The sequence below is a fragment of the Sabethes cyaneus genome, chromosome 1 (assembly GCF_943734655.1).
Source record: "Sabethes cyaneus chromosome 1, idSabCyanKW18_F2, whole genome shotgun sequence".
Taxonomy (NCBI): Eukaryota; Metazoa; Arthropoda; class Insecta; order Diptera; family Culicidae; genus Sabethes; species Sabethes cyaneus.
Window position 1 is genome coordinate 95,816,201 of NC_071353.1, and position 25,665 is coordinate 95,841,865.

At 39.1% G+C, this 25,665-nt stretch overlaps 1 protein-coding gene across 1 annotated transcript in view; it reads right to left on the reverse strand.

The window, feature by feature from the left end:
* Nucleotides 1–3,575: 3,575 nt before the first annotated feature.
* The window catches only part of LOC128745328 (acetylcholinesterase), a 69,316-nt gene continuing 47,226 nt past the window's right edge, over nucleotides 3,576–25,665 (reverse strand). The window contains exons 7-11 of the mRNA XM_053842372.1: nucleotides 12,697–12,839; nucleotides 12,483–12,635; nucleotides 12,262–12,425; nucleotides 12,024–12,199; nucleotides 3,576–6,326 (exon numbers count right to left, since the gene is read on the reverse strand). Of these exons, the coding sequence (XP_053698347.1) occupies nucleotides 6,211–6,326; nucleotides 12,024–12,199; nucleotides 12,262–12,425; nucleotides 12,483–12,635; nucleotides 12,697–12,839 (752 nt within the window). The 3' untranslated portion in view covers nucleotides 3,576–6,210. The remainder of the gene's footprint in view (nucleotides 6,327–12,023; nucleotides 12,200–12,261; nucleotides 12,426–12,482; nucleotides 12,636–12,696; nucleotides 12,840–25,665) is intronic.

Consider the following 25,665-nt stretch of genomic DNA (forward strand, 5'->3'; position numbering starts at 1 on the left):
GTTGATTTTTTAATATATTTGTCAATAAAAATCAGTTTTGGAGGGGTCAAAGTAAATTCTTTTGCAATCATTTTCTAGTGATTTTCAGCAACAAAATACATAGAGTAGGGCGGGGCATAAGTGCGATGTTTGAAGTTGTCATCAATTTTCGTGAGATATAAAGAAGGACAACAACATAATATATTTTATAGTGATGCAGTAACTCAATGCCTTCACATTCAACTATAAATCATTTGCAGTAATGGTGTTTTGCAAAATAAATTCTTCTTTCTTCTGATCAAGTGCAGATTCGCACTTTTACCTCACTAGTGGGGCAAAAGTGCGAATAGCGCGGGGCCAAAGTTCGAAACTAGAGTCCATGAAATTAGCCCAGTAGTATCTGACAAAACCATGTTATCTTCAATCAGCGTTATGTTTCGGTAAGGAATATTCTCAATTTGCACCTTTTCTATTTTGCGCTGGTGTATTGCATCCTCCGTTAGATCGAAACTTTTCCAAACGTTTGTTTTTTTTTGTTTCATCAGCGGAAACACATTGTTTTTCTTCGGCCAACATCTGTAGAGCACACAGTTTTCTGCAGATCTTTCATTTCTAGTATCTGTGATATAGTGCCTAAAGTTGTATACAATTAGCTATACATTTTTGCCTCGTCCATGAATCGCACTTTTGCCCCGTCCGTGAATCGAACTTTTACCCCGCTAGGCGCTTGACGGGTTTAGATTTAATTACGGAGAAGCGAAATATATTTTGTAAATTATTTTCACCGTATTTTCAAAAAAGATATGTGAGTGATGTAAAACGCTGCTACAAATTTTCAACAAGTAATATCCTCCTGTTGATAACGTATTTGCCGTATAACGAAAAATTACATCAAAACCGCCCTAAATTAACATTTGCACATAACTCAGCAACTATGCTTCGTAAGCAACCAAAGTTTACGTTAGATTCAATGTGTCAAAGTAGTCACCCATCCATGAAAATGTAGAAAATTTACTCGAAATCTGCACCGATAAATCATTGAATCGCACTTTTACCCGCATCGCACTTTTACCCCTCCTTACTCTATTAAATTAAAACTAAAGTTTGCTAACTGCGCAAGTTCACCACTTTTCATAAAACATTCCTATTGGCAACGGTGAGATACAGAGACGTGGGTCAGCCATGCAGCCAGGGGGGGGGGAGAGGGGCCTGCCCTTCTTGAAAATACTCAACTATGTAGCTCTCCGTTATTCGGAACATTCGGCATTGACAAAGGCGACGATATGGAACAGAGACTTGGTACCTGGAACTGCAAATCGCTCAATTTCGTTGGTGGCGACAGGGTGCAGATCGATCAGTTAGAACCCCGAAAGTTTGGCGCCGTGGCACTACAGGAGATCTGTCGTAAAGGCGAGAAGGTGTGGAGGATCCGTGGCGGCAAAGCCCAATTTTTCCAGAGCGGTGGAGCGACCAACGAGCTGGAAACGGGCTTCGTAGTGTTGGGCAAAATGCAGGATTGCGTAATGGACTAAAAAGTGATCAACGAGAGGATGTGCGTGTTGAGGATGAAAGGCCGTTTCTTCACTACACTATCAAAAACGTATATTGTCTACACGACGGTTAACCCCAGTTGAATCAATATATATAGAATGCCAGTGTCGCTGCAGTGTTCGTGGTAAACATCACACATTTGAAAATTACGTATTTACACTGTATGCGCATATGTGTGAGTGATCGATTCGAAACGTGAATCTGATTGTCAAACTAAAAAGGCAACCCAATAAAAAATCCTGTTTTTCCGTAAATCACGTAGGATAAATCACCCGATTTGGTCGTTTTGGGGTATTTCGTCGGGAGGAAAATTTTCTATTGGGCAATTTGACAATGTAGTTCCCGTATCCAAGACACGAACCAGCAACATGTTTGCCACCAAAATATCCATGAAACACCAGCGACACTGGCATTCTATATATATTGATTATACTTTAACCCCACGATGCGAAGGAAGCAATCTGTGTGCAGCTGGAGGCAACGTACGACTGCTGCTCACGACAGGACATCAAGATCGTCGACTGGATATGAACGCCCAGGTCGGTAGGGAAGCAATGCATAGACCGGTGATCGGGCTCCATGGCCTGCACACCAACACGAACGACAACGGACAGCGATACATCAACTTTGCAGCTTCCCGAGACTTGGTGATCAGAAGCACTTTCTTTTCCCACAAAGATATCCACAAAGCCACCTGGAGATCACCTGACCAACGAATTTCGAACCAAATCGACCATATTCTTTTTCTCGAACATCACCAACATATGCTCACTACGGAGTGCGGATATCGACTCGGACCATTACCTAGTAGCAGTACACGTGCGCTTATTTGTACCTCGCGACAAAGCCGCCCTCCTCGGTTAAACATTCGGCAGCTAAACAACCTGCCAGTTGCCGAAAACTACACACGCGTACTGGATGAAGCTCTGCCTTCTTCTGTGGAGCTAGATGCTTCGACCCTCGAAAACGGATTGTGTATGATACGCTCGACCGTCAACGAGGCCGCAACCGCGGTGCTAGGACTGAAAACCTCGAGTCCACGAAATGATTTGTTAGACGGGGAATACCAACAAACGATAGAGAGGAAAAAAAGGGCTTGGAAAAACTGTCTAAGCATATGCACGAGAGAGAATTTGGCCAATGATCCTAAGGAGGAAAAAGCACCAGAAGGAGGACAGAGATCGTGAGGAGCTAGAACAAACATTCCGGGCTAATGACACGGGCAAGATTTACAATAAGGTGAACCAAACTCATAAGGGCTACACACCTAAACCTGACGTGTGTAGGGACGAGGGAGGGGATTTAATCACAAACGAGCGCGAGGTGGTCGACAGGTGGAAGCAATATTTCGATGAGCACCTCAATATATAGCGATATAGCAATAGGATACGCAACGGAAGTTAACCTCGGAGTGCCTACAAACGGCAACTGCGTGCCGGCGATTAATTTAGCTTCTCAAACGACTGAAACTTTTTTTCAGACAACTAGAAGGATATACCTTTCAAATGGACTGAAGAGCTCGTTGATAGCTATCACCAAAAAAATTAAATTTTTTTGGAAAAAAAGTGTCTCACTGTAGACGTCCTCTAAGCCCAATATGCGTCCATTTTTTCAGCGGAACAAATTGTCTTTTTGAATTTTTCAAGTGTAGACATCATGTTTCGATTTCATATTTCAAAAATAAATTATGCTCCAAAATATCAAAAATGGTAAAATGTAACATGGAACAGTTAAGCTACCACTGACAATGTTCAAGCTTAATAATTAATTAGATGCCCAATAATCATTTATTTGTAATGATGCATAAAATAGTAGGTATACTATTTGAATATATGCGAAAAATATATTATCATCTTTTTGCATGTATCAGCCACCGCTTTTTTAACCTTTTTGTAATATTACATCTTATCAAAGAGAGACAGTCTAAATACTTCTTCACTGCTTCAACTCGTTCGAGAATTTCACAGCTCATAACAATAGTAAAAATTACGTATAGAAAAAGCATGAGAAAAAGAATTTTTTCCATTTAATTCTACTATCATGTTTTAAATATTTTCTTTTACGTAAATATGAGATTCTAATAAGATTCAAAAAAATAATTTTTGATTATTTAAGCAAAAAATATATCCTATATCGTATAACTAATTTCAGATAATTCTTATGATCGTTTACTTTTAATCGATAACTAATGATACATAACAACATCGAAATCTCAGCCCACTTATCAATGTTTTCAATACTTTCGAGATCATTGGAAGGTTCAAAATAGGTTTCCAGGAAACGTGATCTTGTTTCCCACCGACAGTAAACGCAAGCAATAACGTAATAACGTAGTAATAACGCATAAGAAATCAAGATGCTATGCAAGCAAATAAAAATTGATTCTTTCATAAATCTACATACTAATTTGCAAAATTACCGAAACTAAATAAGATCTGGCGAACCAGTAGAAACATGGACTTTGACATCAAACTATTTTGTAGTTATTAAAACATAGAACAACAAAAAATTAAAGAAAAAAAATTTCAAATTTCTTTGCGTTCAATCGACTTTACTTTATGATATAGTGCAGCATCAAATCTTGCGATCTATTTTGTGATGGATGTTAACCGGATTTACTGGGAACATATGTGTTAGGCAGATTTTAATGCCAATAATAGCAAGCTTCCAAAAAACTCTGCGTGGTTGTTCAAATAGATTGCTACGAAACGCGTTTACATGCTACACTGCAATGGATTTATGACCATAAAACTGGTCATTTGTGCAGAACAGGTTCTAATAAAAATAACTGTCTCGTTTAACATTATTTTTTTCTATTTAATTTTTTGCTTTCGTTCAGAGGCCGGATGAACTCTTTAGACAAATTTTCTTTTTTTGGAATACTCGCCTTGAAGCCTCATTACAATTGCATTACCATTCTTTTCATTAGAGAATGATTGTGAAAAGCGCTAAGCCCAAGTGAGACAACTTTTGCAATCATATAAATATCATAGTTTTGACGAGGCGAACAAATAGTCAGCTGCGGACACCATATTGACCGGTTATAGTTGCCATATTGCAATCTTTTTTGGACCATGGAATTTTAGCTGCAATCATCGTCCCTACATTACGAGAGTAGACATTTCAATCTATGTCACTAAAGTTTATGCGGAGATTTCATTACTTAGGATTCTCCAACCTTTACTTTTTATGTTTTGATCTGTTTCGACTGATTTTTAATTACCGAATAATATTAAAGGTATCTAGAACCTGCCAGCATAATCATAATTTTTGCTAGGTGCACAACTAACAACAAATGCACTTTGAGTAGATTAAATTCCCTACAATTTATCCTACATGCAACTTTACTGTGTGAATATTTCTCTTATTCCTTACTCTATGCAGGCTTCGTAAGATCGATGGAGGGCTAGGAGTGTGTTTGTTTAAATTGTGTGTATAAAATTGGTATGTGTATAAAAAGGGGAGGGTGGGTTTGTGGCACTAAAAATACTATTTAAATTTAATTTTTTCTTAATAATATTTTCTGATAAAAATGCACGTTAATTATTACGACACACAAAAAAGCGTGCAGTTACTTATTCGTAGTATTCATTTGTTTTTTTACCGCTAGATGATATGTGTTATTTGTTGTAAGATATGCCATGTTTCTCATTGTGTTTTGTTTTTGCACCATAGGAGTTAAAAAGAGTGCACTTGTTAGGTCTTCTCTGGAAAACTTGTCGGTTTTGTAATACTAGTATATTTTGATATACTTCATGTTCTAAACAAACTCGACCATTGCGTTATAATCTAAGTGACAAACTAAATTATATTCACCTTTTGCTAACTTAAAATAGAACAACTTTATTCAGAAGTCGTGAATATACCACTTTTCCTTGGGTCAAAATATCGGTTCTAAACCTTATAACATTTTTGTATGGCTATACATTTAGGCGTAAACCATTGATAAGTGCAGTTATACTGATATATTCATTATTGGTTTAGTTTTTATAATTACAACATTTAAAACATCGAAACATTTACTTCTACTTAATACTGGCATCTTTTAAAATATCAAGTGCCGGCCAAAATTGGCAAAAAATGCACGTGTTTAAATGAAAAACCGAAAATAATTCACATGAAGCATGAAAATCAACAGCACATCTAACAAGTATCTTTCTAAACATTTATTAGAACGCATTTCTAGTTTTTGTGGTATTACACGACTTTCGATATGCTTCAGCTTTACAAATAGGTCTTTAATTCAGCAATGTGCAACATGTATGGTTGTGTGACTGTTCAGGTGTAAAAGTGAATATAACAACAAAACTGTGGTTTAAGAAGCGCCCGCGCTCCACCAGTCACATCATATAAAATATCGAATCAGTTCTACATCAAGTTTTTCTTTTCAATCAATTTATACTGCATCCACAATCGAACCAATCTTCAGTTTCATCTGATTTTTTACACATTTTATATTTCCTGAAATTTTGACATTATCTGATCCTTTCGGAGTCATTAGCATGTTGCAGCACTGAAAATATAGTAAAGCGAACGTCAAAGTTCTCTTTGTTCAATATCAATTCTAATGAATATATATATGACAGGGTCACGTATAAAGCTCTGCATTCTCCTGATTAAATTGTTCACTAGCTTTGCGATATATGGTGAAGTGGGTAGGGTGATCGGAGTAGGATGCATTTAGAATAAGTTTAGCAATGTTATCACTGTGAGCACCGTTACGATTTTAATATCCAGATAGATCACATTCCCTGCCGAGATTTGCTCCAACAAATTGCACGACGTCTTGGGTGGTACTGAAAATTGAAAGATATATACATAAGTTTATTACTAATGTTAGATGATTTCGAACGATTGATAGCTACAAACATACTAGAGTAGCAAACTTTGACTTCGTTGTTCTCGAAACCAGAGTTTTGTCACTTGTTTTGGTCTGATTTAACACCGACCATTAGTAACTTGTATACATTACGTAAAAAAACGAAAAAAAATGAAATATAATTGCCAAATCACTGATAGTTTATGGACCCTATTCTATAAGTCACTTCGAGAGTCACTTTGCTCGGCTGGTCTACTTTTGGTATTATATAAGTCACATGCGGCACGATTTTGAGCATGAGCATGAGCATGAACGACCACACACATCGTAGTTGCACCTCTGTGATTGATCCGAGCTAATGAAGTTGCACAGTGAACCACACAGATAGCATTTCGGGAAGGTTTACTATCTTCAATGTACAATTCAGAAGCTACAACTTTATACAGATCAATAACGGAGCCGGCCACGTCCTTGTGATCGTTAGGGAAGGGAAGGATTGTTAGTTCAACATTCGCTGTTATGAGGTCGAGTTTACCTCTGCACCTCCACGAATGTCACGGGAAGGAAGATTGTGTTAGTATGAGAAGGTATGATCGGATCTGGATTCACTGTGGTAAGTGATGCGATCAGGCGATCTATTAAAATAACATAAAGTAACAAATAACCGTCTCCCTGGTAGGGTTGCCAAGTGGCCGGTTTTTGGCCTGCCCGACCGGTTTTTCACTTGCAAAGCCGGTGGCCGGTCTATCCGGCAAAAAGGCCGGTTTGCCGACATATGAAGCCGGATTTGTACTCTTTACCTGATTTTTTAAATTTTCTGATAAATTTATTAGTAATCATGAGCAGTGGATCATTGAAGATAGCTAGTTTTACAGTGACATGACTTTGATTCTGGCGGTAATATACATTAAATTGTCCACTAACGCCAGAAGCAGGTTGTTACTACCTCCAATAATTCATTGAATGTTCGGTGTGGTTGCGACTGTGATGTCCTGCCGTTCGTCTCCACTGACTGCTTATCCCATTTACACGGGAAACTGTCAACGGTTGCATGCTACCGGCAACTAGACACATTTACACATTCCAGGCAAATCCTCTAATTTCACTAGAGAAATCCTCTAATATGTTATAAATACAAAAATGCCACAGCGACCGGACACCCCCCACGCCCCCCTCCCCGCATTTTTTTTTTGAAGACGGGACCGACCGGCCGGTTTTTGTAATTTTCAGACTTGGTAACCCTACTCCCTGGCTCGCAAACCCGTGGTATCCGGCCACTGTCCACCATTATATAGCGATATCGAAATGACTCAGTAAAATAGTCCGCGTAACTAGTAAATGGAATATGCAGCAGCTTAAGGTGAAATTAGTCGGCACCGATTCTGCTGAGTTCAAAAGCAGTTTTTTTTTGTTTGAAACAGAAATTCTGTTTATGAAAATATATTCGCTGTGTTCAAATGGGCAAATAGAATGCAGTATTTATATTTTTATAAACAGAATACATGTAAAGCTGGAAAACTGTACGTATTGTACTCAATAAAATTATTCAATAGCCTTGAACCGGGGAGCAAACGAAAACAGTATTTTTGTTTTCATGCTGCATTAAAGAAGGAAATACTTAGCTGAATGCGTTGACATTTCGAAGCTGTCCTTCCTACCTCCATCGATGTAGATTGATTCCAATAAGAAAATGTTGCACTTACTTAAATGCTTACTTACTTAAGTGTCCATGTTCGCCGGTCCGGCAGAATAAAGGGATGGCATCAGAGATCTCCACTGCTGCCGGTTACCCGCCATGGCTTTTACATGTCGCCAGGACATGTTCTCGTCTACAGCCCGGATGTCGTTGGCTAAGCTGTGTCGCCATGGGCCTTTGGGTCTGCCTCTTCTACGCTGTCTTTGTAGATTCCAGTCGAGTGCTTTTCTGCAGATCTCGTTCGCTCCTTTCCTCAAGGTGTATCGGATCCACTTCCACCTACGTTCATGAATTTCTGTGGCTATCAGCTGTTGATGACACCGATGATGAAGTTCCTCATTGGATATCTAGTTGTCAGGCCACCAGGTACGAATGATATATCGCAGGCACCGGTTAATAAATACCTGCAGTTTATGCGTTGTCTCCGCTGAGACGCACCACGTTTCGCAGGCATACAGCTGTACGGATTTAACGTTTGACTAGAAGATTCGGGTTTTCGTACGTAGAGTGATCTGGTTTGAGCGCCAAATGTTTCGCAGACCTGCAAAGGCACCCCTGGCCTTCCTGATCCGCTAAATCACCATCGGGCTATGGTACCACCATCGGGCGTTGTTTGGCAACCAAGATATTGAAAGGCATCTACCTGCTCAATTGTTGTCCCGCTACTGTGAAGTTGGTGGAATTGTCAGTGTTCACTACCATAGACTTAGTTTTTGTCACATTGACTGTGAGACCTCCTGTCTGGGAGCTCTCGGAGAGGTCATCTAACTTGCTCTGCATATCGTTTTGGCTTTGTGCGAGCAAGACAATGTCGTCGGCTAAGTCGAGGTCATTTAGCTGCTCCATCGTTAGAGGATTCCAAGGCAATCCTCGATTTGGTCTACTGTCAGTGGCTTCAACTAATATCTCATCCATAGCGATGAGAAACAGAAGCGGTGATAAAATGCAGCCCTGTCTCATGCCAGCAGTAACCCTTATAACGGGTATAACGCCTCGTACTGAGTTTCGATGAGATGGACTAACTTATCTGGAACTCCTCTACGCCTAAGTGTGCCCCAGATGATTTCGTGGTTGAGTCGGTCGAACGCCTTTTCGAAGTCAACGAACACCAGCAGAAGAGAGTCCTGGAACTCGTTAATCTGCTCCAATATAATGCGAAGCGTTGTGATATGGTCTACACATGATCGGCCAGCACGGAATCCAGCTTGCTGCTGCTGGAGAGTAGCGTCGATCTTCTCCTGTATCCGGTTGAAGATTACCTCACAGAGTACTTTGAGAGTAATAGCAACGTGACGCCACGCCAGTTGCCGCATTTAGTTAGGTCTCCATTCTTAGAGATTTTGACCAATAAGCCCTGTACCCAGTCCACCAGAAAAATTGCGGTTTCCCATATATTGCTGAAAAGCTGATGCATCATGTCTTATGTTCGCCAGTACCTGGCCAGCGGACCTCGCTCAGCCCCAGGATTTCAAGCTTCATGCGGCTAGCTTTCCTTGCAAGTTGAGCCAGCTTGCCCTGCTGGGCAAGGGTCAGTATATTTTATGCTTCGGTCCGTGTCCTTGTTTTCATGCTAAAGGTCGTTGCCAATAATCCAGATAAATCGACGGTGACTGACGGTCGTTAAATTTAGTCTTTTTGTTTAAGAGGACATAAATGGCTTAAAGTTGAAAAATTTCACAATTTTTTTATTTCAGATTTTGATTCTGCACACCTTTCCGCTTATTTTGTTACTAATTTTGTATTGATCCGAGCACGGAAAGTGGATGAAAAACGATCGTACACATAAGCAATCCAGTGCGGCGTGGAACAACTTCGAGGGAATAAAAGGACGCTTCTGTAAAAGCACGATTTTTAAACTTTACGTACCTTTTTCTTGAAAACTACCTAACGTATTGAAACGAACTTTTTTTTGTTTTGTTGTAGAAGTTTGGAAAACACTTTTGTAACTTTTGAGCTTTGTACACAAACTTGTACCAATAAAACAAAAAAGTTTGTTCCAATAAATTGAGTAGTTTTGGAGAAAAAGGTATACATATCAAGTTTGAAAATCGTGTTTTAATAAAAGCAGGGTTTTATTCCGACGAGATTGTTCCACGCCGCACTGGATTGCTTATGTGTATGATCATTTTTCATCTACTTTCCGTCGAAGACGAATGAATCTTCTGATTTAAAGTCTCCGTTAACAAATAAAAACCAACCTTCTACTTGCCGTGATCGAATCCATCCAAATTAGGATCAAAATAAGCGGTCTGCAGAATCAAGATCTGAAATTAAAAAATAACAATTTTTTTTAATTTTTAGTTGGGTCCCCTTAAGGGCCTTCGTTTAAAGGCAGCATTTGATCGCAGCAACAATGGAATTCTGTTGGCTAAGCTTAATAAGGTGGGTGTCTACGCAGGTTTAAATACCTCTAAATAGGATTATAAGACCGCAGTATGGCAGTTAAACTGGAACTGGTTTTCAAAACAATATTGGTGTACCTCAGGACGTTTTTTTCCTGTGTGGACTCATCACTTCGACCAGCATAGTTGATCTATTGTGATATCGCCCGGGTGTTTGCTGTATGACCTGCACTGCATTTCTTTTTGCTGTAATCGCTATTGAATGAGCGATATGCTTATTAAATTTTATGTGTGCTTGTGTGTATTGGGGTTTTACCCTTCATTCAAAGCTTGATCTACTTTATCCACTTATTCCTCACTGCCAGTACTATCTCATATTATAGCCATCCCTGGCGAGGACTCATTCGTTCCTCTTAACTATAGGAGGGACTTTTGCACATTTAAGAGACTTCAGTGGGTAAATTTTAGAATTCAGCATGAAGAAAGGGTAAATGAGGGGGGGGGGGTGCTGAGAACAAACCCATGCTAAAGTCACTTGACATCGAATGGCTTGATTCTAGTAAGATTCGAATCCACGACCACTCGCTTGTCAAAGCAGACTCGGTAACCTTGCGGCTACGGAGCCCCCCATACCTCAGGACGATAGGATCACTCTTGTTTATAAACGACATGTTCCTACTATTACCGCCGGGCACAAGATTCTACGTGGTCTTTTGCTACACCGCTAATTGTGCTAGTTAGGATATACGACAGTTATGCTATACTTCTGTGCGGTAGTTTGCCCCACGACTCCAGCAATTTTTACGTGTAGGAACACACCGTGGGAATTTACACAATCCAGTTTTTTACGAGCCATACCAAATGGGGGACCGCATAATCTGTGTTCGTAATATTTGAACAGCATTTTTGACATTTCCTAAATACTTCGCACATTTACTTTACGCACGTTTACGGTAGAACTAAAGGAATGTGCGGAAAGAAAACTTGCGATCTATTAGGAAATGTCAAAAATGCTGCCCAAATATTACGACCGCCATCCGCCATTATGGCTCGTGAAAAGCTAGATACATAGGGTAGGGTGCTACTTTTTCAGCCTACTTCTATTTCGGGCCTACCCTCTGTTCTCCATGTCACTAATATGCACTACTATTATCGCATATTCGTTTAGTGGTGACAAACTGTCGACCAACATTTGAAAAGGGCGGATAAGCCAACTGTCAAACAGAACGAGTGAGAGCTCATTTTCCTATGCTGCTCCAGCAAAAAATACCTCTCGCTCGGTCTGTTTGACGTTTTCTTATCCGCCCTTTTCAAATGTTGGTCGACAACTGGTGTTTCAGAGTCAATAGAAAGGGTCAATAAAAGGCTTAGAGTCAATAGGTTCGTAGCAACTGGTCCTGCAATTGTCCTGTAGTCGAATAGCTGGCTGCGAAGTCTGTCGTATATAACAAAAGGTCAAGTTTTGATAACGGAATGTAGCACCTAGCGTGTTAATTTTATATTTCCCCAAAAAAATCAGTAAAATTCAGTAATTGGGGCGAACCAACCACTGGTTGAAAGCCCCTTTAAAAAAAGTAAAATAACAAATAAATCAGTTCAGTAATATATTACAAATTATGCAAACATATTAACTTACTCGACCATGCTCTTAACCGTGGCAAGAAATCGTTCCAAAAAGCACACGATGTTGCCATTGGACCACGGCCGTACTTTTCGCCCCGTAAATCATCTTCTCCTTCTGCATTGAAAATAAAATATATCGGATTCTCTTTCGTATACAACGGCCAATGTTCTCCTTCCAAAGCAGGATTTCTGTAATAAAATGCAATCCAGATTAACACCAGAGCTGCCGTTTAGACTAAATCACAAATTACCCTGATCGTGCAAACTCGCTTACTGACAGAACCATTCGTCTGCTCAAATCTCGCTCACGCTGCCGATACTGCAACGAAGCATTCATCGGTTGTCCAAATATGTACTCCACTTCATCTCCGTGCAGCACTCCCATCCATTCACCCCAAAGTGAGGTGCTTGTACGCTGAAAAAATTAATCAAAACGTTACTTATCAATCAGCCAGCACGGAAAAGTACTAACGTGAGTAAAGTAGTAATAATGAACCGAGGCACCACGTTCCGTCAGACCAAGAGCAAAATCATTCGTAGGACAGATGAAGAAATGATCACCAACTGCACGTCCTACTTGTTGTTGATTTTGATAACCATCGTTACCGCTTTCCCATCCAGTATACTGGAAGAATAGAGTTATTAGATTTCAGCACACTATCACATGCTCAGATTTAAGCGCCAACCTGGAAAATAATTGCTTCACGTTCCGGCTCCGAAGCTTTATTAAAAATAGTGTTCATAATTTCTAAAAACTTTTCTCTTGGTAGGGATGTGGCGGCATCCCCTTCAAAATAATCGATGAAATCATAAAGAAGGAAATATGTGCCTATGATGAATGAAAAAGAAAACACAGCGGTTAATAAAATTATTTGAGTTATAATTCAAAGGATTAAGATCTGTTTAAAAACGCTAGGGTGGTTGATCCAATAGTTGTTTAACCCTAGAGCGGTCGCGCTAGTGTACTGAGTCCACGCGTTTTCGAAAAACGCAAAAAATCATCGAAATTTAATCAAATCACACCAGGTTTCGGTTGTATTCGAAGATCTACTCTTCCTCTTTCTAATGATGCCAAAATATAGCAAAAAGAAATAAAAAAAGTGGTCAAAAACTGCTTGTAAAAATAGTGTGTCCGCGCGCGTGTACTCAGTACACGGCGGGCAATAGCTCAAGTTTGTGAAGAGATAGAAGGCTGCGACTTTCGACCAAGTTGCTTATCTAGTTAAGACACGTCCGGTGATATACAACAAAGTTTGGAACTGATTCGACAGATGGCGCTAACAATGAAGAAATTAAATTCATTTAGGAATATTTTAGAACCGTAATGAGCTAGGAGGTTGCTATTTACTACAAAGTTGTTTGTAAAGACAAGACGCATTTGGTAACGAACACTGAAGTTTGGAACTAGTCCGCTAGATGGAATATACGGTGACATTTAATTCATTTGGCGATATTTCCGAACCATGACGAGATGTTGATGTTTACGAAAAAGTTGTTTATCAGGTCAAGATACTTCCGATGATGGTAAATAATATTCGGAATTAGGTTAGTAGTAGGTGGAGATTATGAGAAAATCAAATTCTTTTCGGAATATTGCGGAACCATGATGACATAGAACACTGCTGTTCGCTACTAAGTGATTTCTGTAGTCAAAACACGTTAGATAACGCATCGTTGTCCTTTTCACCATTGATTGCGTAGTCAATTCCAGCCAATCCACAGCTATTTTTATGGATTCCTGACAGAAGCAATTGATACGTATTGCTTCAACTTTTATCAAAAGACAAGATGAACAGCACAGACTGATCAAAATTCTTTTGAAGAAGCAATTTCGTCGTCTATATCGTCTAGCCAGAAGGATCACCAGGAAAAGATTCCTGGAAACCCGTGCTGCTTTTCCATCACATTGTTCAAAACTATATTAGAGAGTGCTTGAGTCCCTACACTTCCCAATATGCTAAGAGGTTTATTCGAAAATCTGGCAAACACGAATAAATGTCTGGCCAAAATCTGGCGTTCAATTTGACCAATGGGGAGGACTTTTTCGGGAAACGTCTTACCAGTTTCGTTTAACGCAGATACAAAACGTTGTTTGAAATAAGGAGTGATGAATCTTTTGCAGAACGGAGAAACAGAAATCTGCCAAAAATCTGGGACATTACCACATATCTGGAAGAATATGAACTTTGTCTGGCATGTAATAAAAATCTAGTAAAATCTAGATTTATCAGCAAAGCAAAACCATGGGTATAAACGTCCTTCAGAACTTGACCCTTCTTTATCGATAGACTTCGCTGTCGGTTATTAGAGTACAGGAAAATCACGGGGCTAGTGCAAAGATCCTATTAACTCTGTAGCGGCCCCGCCCAGTCGAGACTCGAACATATGACGACTGGCTTGTTGGGCCAGCATCGTACCCCGGAGCTAACCTGGCGGGCAGACTTAATGACAACATTGATGCTTGCAATTATTAACGTGTGCGTAATGATAAAACCAACACTATTTGTTTTACTAACGCGACAACACGACTGAAGTGCATTCTCTTGATACTCATTTGTATACAGCTTGCTTTTTTTCGTTGGGCTCGAATACTTTCCTCTTTCCTTGTATTGCGCGTGTGTTATTTCCAGTATGATATAAGTGACCGTAATAAGAATATTATAGGATTGTTAGGAATCTAATGCACATTTTTCATTATCATTATCATAGCAGGAAATAAAACAAACAAATGCTCGTTTTGTATTGTTTTATGGTGTCTACATAATTCTAACATTCTAATGTTCAAAGCATTACCTCAACATATCATAGCAAACTTTCCAAATAACATACTCATTATAAAACTGTACACCTGATTGTTATATAACTAATCTGAGTTATTAATAAATTGATATAAATAAAAGTATCGTAAGTGTGCTACTTGGGTAAGTTGAATAAGTATCATGCATCCCTAGGTGATATATGTGCATTATTCAGTTTGTCAACATTATCAATGATTCACAAACTCTATTTTGGGAAAATCGACATGAAAATACTGTTTGCAAACATTTTGGTGTTCTTTTCCAGACCAGATAAGCCATTTTACCGTGCTGAGCTGAGATATTGCAAAAACAATATGATTTTACCAACTGCGACATCTAAAGGGACAGTTCCGAATTTAACCGATCATTTTCAAATTCGTCTTGTGTGTACAACTTTGTCAAAAACCACAACCTTCTATCGTGTCATGGTCATGAGATATCATCATAAGTTTGGAATTTGACCACGTGCGCCACCTAGTGAGACAGTTTCAAACTGTGTAATGCATTACCAAATGTGTCTTTTTCGAACAAATAACTTTGTAGAACACAGTAACATTCTATCTCGTCCCGACTCTGAGATATTGGACCATGAGCGTGAAAATCGGTTACCTATGGTGTTACCGAGAAGATGAAGTGCCATAATTACATAACTTTTAAAATGAGTTCTTTGAAATTAAATTTTGAGGGATCAAGAGGCACGAGTCGATGCTGAGAAGCGTTCGGCTTCAAGATCCACAGATATTTGCTAATTTTTCAAAAATAAATTGATTGATTGAATTTGTTTTGGAGCCTCAAACAGAAAGTGGATTATTGCTAGCGAAATTATTGCCTTTCCTCAATACTGAAAAGTATACAAAAAAGAAATTAGTTTTAAATGTATAAAGCAAGTCCTAGTCATCGTTTCCACTGCGGTCAGTTTTATGATCAAAAGTGCTCCGGACTTTTAACGGAATACCCGTTCCGGTCCGAGTCCGGAACGCTTCGTTCCGGTTCCGGTCCGATGAAAAATCGGACTCAAAAATTTCGTTCCGATCGGACTTCGAACCGGGTATCGGACCGGACTTTCCGGACTTTACCCGGTCCGATGTCGATCACTACTATAGTTGCGCTACTCCGTTTTTCACTTAGTAACTTAGCAACGTAAATGAAATAACACCTTTTAAGGAACGCCAAAATCAACTAAAAGATTTTTTTTGGCGCAATCTAATTGAATCGAAAAATTAATTTTCTTTCTTACAATTGAGTGCAATTATCTTGTCTTGTTACAATACCTTCTGTTTGATACATCAATATTTCAAAAACATTAACTGGAGCGTATACACCAATGAACAAATAAAAAGAAATCACATTATGCTTAGCTGCGTGACTAATAGAGCGTCTACCATATATAACAGGTGACAACTAAAATTGAAATTTTTTCGAGCCCGCTATACTCAACAACAAAGAAATGTATGTATATGTTAGCGCTATCTCTTTGTCTTCAATATTTTTAATTTTGTTTATGCTTGCCGAGTTTTACTTAAAATGGCGTCGAAACAAGAACCAGTTCGGGAGCGCGTTGTACGCTTTTACGAACTGCCATAGAAATCTCAGCAAAAATTATACGGTACGACATTTAAAAAGCAATAATGTTGCGGCTTTGATTGTTTACCATATCCTAAGATGCCCAACAATTATTCATAAGTAAATTGAGAAAGACCAGCCAAAATTATGGACGCAGAAGGACATCGTTCTCTTTCCCGAGTCTTCAACAACAAGCCCTCTGGTTTGGATATCAATTAATATGTGCGCTAGATGAACGTTTGAAGAAAATTTTTATCCCGTTTCTATAAAAATATCATGCAGATGGACAATACATGTTTTGGCCAGATCGCATTACGCCAAAATAACACAATCGTTTCTAAATACCCATTCGATCCCATTTGTACCCAAAAACCACAGCCCGACAAATCTGCCAAATCAGGGTTGCCCAATAGTAGATTTTTTTGGGATTTTCAGCTCCTTGGTGTACAAAAATTAGTGGAGAACCACGAATTGCAAACAGTTGATTGGTAGAATCGAGAGATGGATTCGCAAAGTTGACATGACGGCCGTACAACGCTCCTGTTCCGACATCAAACGGTAGCTTCGCCGAACAGTCGATTACGGACCGTTTTCAAATGTTCACTAATTTTGACGTAGGACGGCAAGGTTTGGCATAGGGTGTCGTACCAAAAAATCAAAAAATGCGAGCGTTACGAAAATATGAAAGATTTTGAATGCTAATAGCTCTGCCAATTATGAAAGGAAGTTCATAGTTTAGATACCGATCGACTCATAAAAGATCTAGCAATTATGTGATTTCTATTACGATTTTTTTTTCAATCACTAATTAGTGAAAATTAACGAAAAGTTTCAAGGTCAAATATCCCCACACATTTTCTTCGTGATCGCCTTGCTCCACGAACAGGGATGAGTTAAATAAACCATCTGTTTACTATGATTTCGATTACTGAGAAGTGGGAGTTCAATCAATGTTGTGACGGAAAAGCGGCAAAACAATTTCTTTCGATTTTCTCTTCTCTTTTGGTAAGCTTTTACATGGAAAATAATAGCGCACATATGAAAAACCGGAATAGAATTGGTTTTCACGATTAAATTTTTAAGTAAAGTAAATTTGAGTAAAGTAATTAAGTAAAAAGGCTTTTATCATTCGTTTTATTTCATGACCTACCAGTCCCTACTAGCCGGTTTATCCAGCCTGTCATCTGTTCGAATCTCGGCTAGGCGGTGTTGCACTAGTCTTGTAATTGTCCTGTACTCTAGAGGTGGTTGCGAAGTCTATCAATAAAGAAGGGCCAAGTCCTAAAAACGATTAAGCCTCCAAGGCGTCACTGATTTTCACTGATAAAAAGGAGACCGAATGAAAAATCATTTGAATGCTTCTAACTCAATCATTTCACAAAATTTTCCCAATCAATCTATCGTTCAGTGGAGCCGGTCGGCTAGGGATGTCGCGTGCGGGCTGGAAATTTCTTGAATTGCTCCTTGACATGGTGTATAGTTGCGCTTATCGCATTGCATGCAAAGTATCAAAGTTCTTATCATTTTATTACGAAAAAGTTGGACACGCTCGTCTCACAGTTATTGTTGACCTTTGATTAACAATACCAAGAACTTAGAACATTTCGATATATATCTGCAAAATTTCGTAAGAATTGGTTTACCTGTCAAAAAATTGAATGAAGAATAAATGAAATTTGTTAAGGGGTTATATACAGTTAGGAGGCTCAAAAAAGTCGATTTTTCTACAATTATTCTAGAGAAAACCCTTTGACTGATTAAAGTGAAAATTTGTATACATCTTATGGTAGCTTTTGACTTTATTTTAATATGTTTTGTTGTTGAAAAAAGTTACAGAAATAGTGGCTATAGCCAATCTCCTGGAAGTCTTCCAAAATAAGCGATCTATGGACTGAATCATCGGAAATTGAAAAACCAAAAAGAAATCGATGTTAAAATACATTATCTATAGATTGATCAAAGGAATTAGCAAAGTAATAATTTTTGTCGAAATGGCGGCTTCTTAAACATAAAGAATTGATTTTTGGCATAAACTTTGCTCTTAAATTGCCCATAAAATGAGAAATATTAATCGGTGAAGAAAAACCTTCGATTAATCTCAAGAATATATCCTTAGAACACTTGTGTCAAAGTTTGAAGTGATTCGGTTCAGCCGTCTTCGAGAAATCTTGCTCACCAACTTTAAAAACACGGTTTTGAGAAACACGCGTCAAAGTTTCGCATTCCTTCGTCAATCGCTCTGACACGTTGTTTCAAATATGCATATAACTTCGTTAATAACGGGTAGCAACTAAAATTTTGGATTTTTTTTCTCAAGCTGCCAAAAAAAAGACAAAGATGCATGAAAAGGATCTTATTTACCGAAATTAAAATTTTTAATTTAAAAATACATTATCCAGTGTTGAAAAAAATTAGTGTACATTTGAAAACGGTCCGTAATCGGCTGTTCGACGAAGCTTTCGTTTGACGTCGAAACAGGAGCATTGTCATGTTTTGTAGTTTCCGAGTCTAAAGGTACAGGCAGACAGAAATTCATTTATATATAATTATATATAGATATAGACTATGCATAGTTCATTATTACCAAAAACCTATAAACTAGACTTTTAAAAAGGCTATGTATATGTTAAAGATTAATATTTTCTCTTACAACTTACTTTTACTTGACTAACTTAAATCAATAACAAGTTACTTATACTTATTACAATTTCATGAAAAAGTGCTCCGATTTTGTTGAAATTTTGTAAACTAATTTATTTTCAGAAAATTTTAGATCCGATCCAATTAACGTTTGGGGTGCCTCTTGAGATATGATGGGCCGAAAAATCGTCGTTTTGCCAAACTTTTTTTTTTGAACGACTGACTCGATTTTTATGATTTTGATGCCAAAAAAGTCTTGGGATATAAATATCTTTAAGACTTGACCCTCCTTTATCGACTGACTTTGCAGCCTGTTTAACTGGTTATAGTAGAGTACAGGGCTATTACGGAGCCAGTGCAACGATCTTATTGACTCTAGCTCCACCGCCCAGTCGAGATTCGAATATAAGACGAATGACTTGTTAGACCAGTTTAGTACCTTAAAGCTACCTAGGCGATTAATGTTGATACCAAATGAAAGGTACTATTATTCCTTTTGTCATCTGTCAATATAAGTGATATAAATCAATTAGCACAGCGTTAACTAACAGTTGAATTCTCTTCCGAAGACATGCCGATTTCTATCTGGATGGATCTGGAGGTGGATTAAATCAGGGTTTTCTAGTGGAAGATCTCAATTTTTAATATGTTTCTTGTATCGACATCATGATTAAGCGACCTCAATATCACAACTATTGGTATAGCAGGAACAATTTTTTGGAATGTTGCCTCGTATCGAGTAACCAACCTCTTTTGAACACAGCTGCAAATGAGATCCAAAGTAAGTTAGTTACCCTGCATAATCAGAGAATTTTCCATAAAGCATATTTCATGAGCGTACATCTTAGCTACCGTATTCATATAGCGTACATCTTAGCTACCAAACGCTCAGCCACGTAGCCAGCGGTGGGGGGTCTTGGGGCCTTGACCCGACGGTTTATACCTCGCGATAAAGCCGCCCTCCTCGGTTAAACATTAGGCAGCTAAACAATCCGCCAGTTGCCGAAAACTACACGCGCGTACTAGATGAAGCTCTGCCTTCCACTGCGGACCTAGATGCTTCGACCCTCGAAAACGTATGGAGTATGATACGCTCGGCCGTCCACGAGGCCGCAACCGCGGTGCTAGGAGTAGAAACCTCGAGGGCACGAAATGATTAGTTTGACGGAGAATACCAGCAAGCGATAGAGAGGAAAAAAGAGCTTGGAAAAACTATCTGAGCATATCCAGAAGAGAGGATTTGGCCAAGTATCGACGAGCGCGGAATGAGTTGACCATGATCCTAAGGAGGAAAAAGCGCCAGAAGGAAGACAGAGATCGTAAGGAGCTGGAACAACTATTCTGGGCTAATAGCACGCGCATGTTTTACGAGAAGGTGAACCAAACTCGTGAGGACTACACAACTAAACCTGACATGTGTAGGGCTGAGGGAACGAACGCGAAGTGGTCGACAGGTGAAAGCAGTATTTCGATGAGCACCTCCATATATAGCGATATAGCAGCAGGAGACGCAACGGAAGTTAACCTCGGAGTGCCTACAAACGACAACTGTGCGCCGGCTCCCGATGCCGAAGAGATCCGGCTCGATGCGAGAGTGCCAGAAGCTATACAGTCTTTAAAAACCCTGTATAACATTCTTCTCAACAGCAAGCTTACTTACTTACTTTTTCGGCAACAATCCGCTTATCGAATCCATGCCGAATTCAGGAACCGTCTCCACATTACTCGGCCTTGGCTGCCACTCTCCAGTCGCCCCTAACACCCGCTGTTCTAGCATCCTCGTCAACAGCGCTCATCCAACGGGTACGGGGTCTGCCTCGAAGTCGTCGACCTCTGTCGGGTTCTCTGCTAAATATTGTTTTCGCTGGTCTCTCATCCATCTCATCCTTTAATCCTCCAGATTAAACAGATTTTTGAGCTTTCACATGAGAGTGAAAGAGTCGGAAATAGTCAGCAAAATGACTCTCTATTTCTTTCACTCTCATTGTTTTGCATTGGACAGATTTTTGCACAGATATTTCTCCTCGCCGTACAGATTGTCAGATTTTTCCAACAAAAAACACAGAATTATATGTGGCATCCCTGCCATCAAGGGTAGCACGTATCAGCCTAATCAGTTTTGTTGGAAAACCATGTTCAAGCATAATCTGCCACAACTCGTTTCGTTTTACTGAATCGTACGCCGCCTAGAAGTCTATAAACAAATGATGAGTCTGCAAGTTGAATTCCCGGAATTTATCGAGGATCTGTCGCAAGGTCAACATATGGTCCGTCGTGGAGCGTCCCTCTCGAAAACCGCACTGGTATTCGCCAACAAAGGTTTTCTGCAACGGCTTCAGTCTGAGAAACAGGATGCGGGAGAGAATTTTGTATTCAGAATTGAGGAGAGTAATACCTCGATAATTGCTGCATTCGAGTCGATGGCCGTTTTTATAAATTGGGCATATGAGACCTTCCAACCAGTCCGTAGGTAATAAATTCCTCCTCAGTCCATACCTTTAATATAACCTGATGGAATGCACAATACAGCCACTCGCTCTCGACTTTTAAAAGTTCGGCGGGGATGCCGTCCTTTCCAGCTGCTATGCCGTTTTTCAGCTCTCTCGCAATTAGCAAGCAAGCTAATTAGCAGAAATCATACTGTATGCAAACTTTTGTAAACCATTAGAAAGTTACTTGTGTTACATGAATACTTAGAGAAATAAATAAATTAATTAATTCGAAAGAAAATTCTGTAACATTAGCATTTAATACATATTGCTTAAACAAATGGTTTTCTGCATAATAACTTGGCCTCCCTCCAAAGGCGAGTGAACCTCTTAAGTTTAAAATTTCTCTAATAAAAAAATGGCTTCCCCCCCCCCCACAAAAACCCTGGCTACGTCACTGCAAATGCTTTATGGGTCGCTTCATGCTTCAAGTACACATAACAGTAAGTATAAAAAATTTACATGTGCACATACGTTTTCCTTGACCTGATAAAAAGATAAAAACTCAACTTTCTCTCAGCCGTTCTCAAGTTATTGCATCCTGTGGATAAATTTTAAATTTCCCTGTGGGTAAATTTTAACTTTGCAATAACTTGAGAACGCCTGGGTTTAAGAAAAAAGATTATATGTAAAATTGGTTCAACATTTTGTTCGAGTTTTAAAAAAAATTTGATATTTTTGAAAAGCTTGTCTAACTTCAAAAATTTAAAAATAAATCCGAAAGAGTGTCCATCGATAGCTCTTCACGAGATTTTTGGACATAATTTAAGATATCTTTAAAAAAAATTAGGCAAATCGCAGAGGAAGATTTTAAATTTGCAATAATTTGAGAACGGCTAAGAAGGACCTAAGAAAAAAGTTTATATGACATAATTTGTGCAAAATGTTGCGTAGAATTTAATGTTGTTGGAGTCTTACAAAAAACTCATCATCAGATTTAATGGCATAATTTAAGCTATCTTACATAATTTAAGATATCTTTAAAAAAATTAGGTGTAGAGGTTGGTTTTGAGATACTTGACATTTTATGATTTTTATCATGGTTTTGATTTTTTTAGTGTAATTTTGTTCTGAAAATACACTTAACTTCCTACAACTTTTCCTTTGACGTCATTTTAATCAAATAAGTAGTTTTCAGGATGATGTGTTGAAAAAAAGTAATTTCATTTCTAAATATGTACGCCCTTTTAGAAAAGTTACTTTTAACGAAAAAAATCAAGTTTAGTGGAAAATGCGTTCTTGCGTGGTATCCAACGCATCAGGAAAAGTTCATTCCAATCAAAAATTGTCGAGTCAAAAATATTTTTTAGCGTTTCGAGCTGGAATTGCTCCTTTCGCCTTAACACGCAATTCTAAAGAACAATTAAAAATCATTATGCATTGCACTTACACTATACTATTATTAAACGTATACTATTGTATTAGTACAACAGAAAATCGATGTCAATGGAGATTTGCATTCTACATCATTTTGTTATTGGAGAGTCACGTGGGAAATTGGAAACGTGTTTCAACAGTGATTTCCACAGGGAAAAGAAAAAAACAGTAGTATCGAATTAACGACGGTAGCAGCACGCTAGTTGGTGAAATATATGGCCAACTTCAAGTTCTCTTTCAATTATCTCCTAGGACTAAATGTATTTCGTAGAAAAATGACATCATGCAGCGCTGAATTGCCAAATTCAATTGCCGATCTCTTTGTAACCCATACTCATTCTGCTTGCATCTACAATGAAAAATAGTACCTAGACTTAATTAACGCGTTTATCAGAACGATTACAGTATACTATTCATAATATATTATTCATCGGTATTTATTTGCGATGACATAGGTATGTGTTATATTAGTCGGTTCACAGACCTACTTTTCATGAGTTGGTATATATTTTTCTTGCATTTTGCTACGTTGTCCCTGACTTATTTAGTTGTTTGCCGGTTCGCTTTTGTCTTCCCAAATTTTCAGCTTATGTTTGTATCATTACTTAACTTTCTTCTTTCTAAGCACAGAAGATATCTTTCAGGCTAACTGCATAATTGAAAAATCATATTTAAAATCAAATTTATTACTTTGTATTTAGGGATAACTTCTATGAATTCATCAAAGAAGTACCCACGGAATCCTCCTTCATATTTAGTAAGCGAGCTCTTCGTGCCACATTCAAAAACTAGTTTGATTTACTTTTTTGACAATAGCGTTGTGTTCCGGTGTTTCGAAAATTAGTTTGGTTGTCTTTTCAATTTGATGCTGCTTTGTCTTCTAAACATACATTCTATACAATAAAAAAATGTAGGTCATGCATGAGTTATGCTTCTGACATTATTTTCATTTAGTAATTTCACTCGGCCGAAATTTTATCTAATTTTTTGTTGTATGGATATTATCACAATGACCAGTATTTTGATCTATTGTGATACCATCCAGGTGTTTTTTCCACACTTTTTTTTGGTGTATCGCTATAGAGTGAGCGAACTGCTTATTATCCGTGCTTAAGTGACAGTGTTTTCACCCCTTTTTTCATTTTATGCTTTTTACTACTTTTCAACCAATCTCGCTTTCTAGAGCAAGGAAATTCGGACTTGTTATAATTTGCTCTTGGACAGAAGGCTTTATATGCACCTCGAGCAAGTACCATTCTCATAACTAGTCTCAGTTATAGCTATAGAACACGCGGAGGCGGCCCCGGACGGTGCTGCCGGGTCCGGGGATGACGACTGGCGGGTGGTTAGGCGTAAACCGCCTAAGCCGAAACCAAGCGAGGCTGCGGCTGCAAAGCCAAAGCCAAGGTGGGTCCATAAGGGCGACGCCTTAGTAGTGAAGCTGATAGGTAACCTGTCGTACGCTGACCTACTTCGTAAGGTTAAAGAGCTGCAGGAGCTTTGGGCCAACGTGGTGAAGACCCGCCGAACCCAGGCGGGGGATATGCCCTTCGAGCTCAAAAAACCCAACGGTCCAGAGCTCGAACTACAGGGAATTGGTTGAGCAGTCCCTGGGCGAAGCGGGCCAGGTTAAAGCGCTGTCACGGCTGTTCTTGTCGAGTGTGAAAACCTCGACGAGATTACGACGGCAGCTGACCTGAAGGATGCTCTGCGGGATCAGCCTAATGTTGATGTGGCACACGCAGACATCCGGTTGCGGAAGGCATATGGAGATATGCAAACCGCAACCTTAAACGTGCCAGAGGCCATCGCCAACAAAACGTTGGCGTCTGGCAAAATTAAGGTAGGCTGGTCAGTCTGGACACTTGCGTCCAAACGGCGTATCGAACGCTGTTTCAGGTGTATGGGCTTCGGCCATCGGGCAGGCAAGTGCCCCCGATCGTTCCAAGCTGTGCAGGCGGGGCGGCGAAGACGGCCACTTCGCCAGGGAATGTAGCAATCCCCCAGGTGCTTACTCTGCACAGCCGAAGTGGGAAATAAGCATGCCACAGGTGGCCCACTGTGTGCGGCTTATAGAAGGGCTTTGCAACGATGATGGTGCAGGTTATACAGATTAACCTGAACCACTGTGACACGGCACAGGAGCTGCTTTGGCAGATGGCAACCGAAGCGGGGAGCGATATTGCCATTATCGCGGACCTAAAAAACTGTAATTTAGACGGACTTGGTTTGAAAATTTTTCCAAAGAATACCAACCCTGAACAGTCCCATACGAAAAATATAAGCATAACTGTCCCATTATGATATTGCCCATTATAAACATTTTTTTGCCAGTTGAGGCAACCATAAAGCATTATAGCTTTGATAAAATAATATTCTTTTAATTTCCGCCTCTATTGAGTACATTAACAACTCAACAAAAAAAAAGATATATGACAGTAATATTTGTTTAGTTTATTTCAATGTTCGACCACGATTTTTCCTTAATCGGCAAAGCTTTAACAGGCAAAATTTTCTTCGGCGGTGACAGGGAGAAGTGTATTTAATAGAGCAACTTTTTTCTCCGATTTGATTCCACGATGCCCTTTATACTGATTTTGTATTTCGATTAAAAAGGTTTCAAAACAATGACTTGTGTTGTTTTTTCAGCAGCAGCTTCGAGAATATCTTCGAGATATTGCCTTGGTTAGAATTCATAAAATGTATTTTACGAAGCCAGCATTACTGGTTCGAAAAACATTGACGACTCTATGCCCAAGACCGCGACGGCTTTCCTGCCTTCTATGAT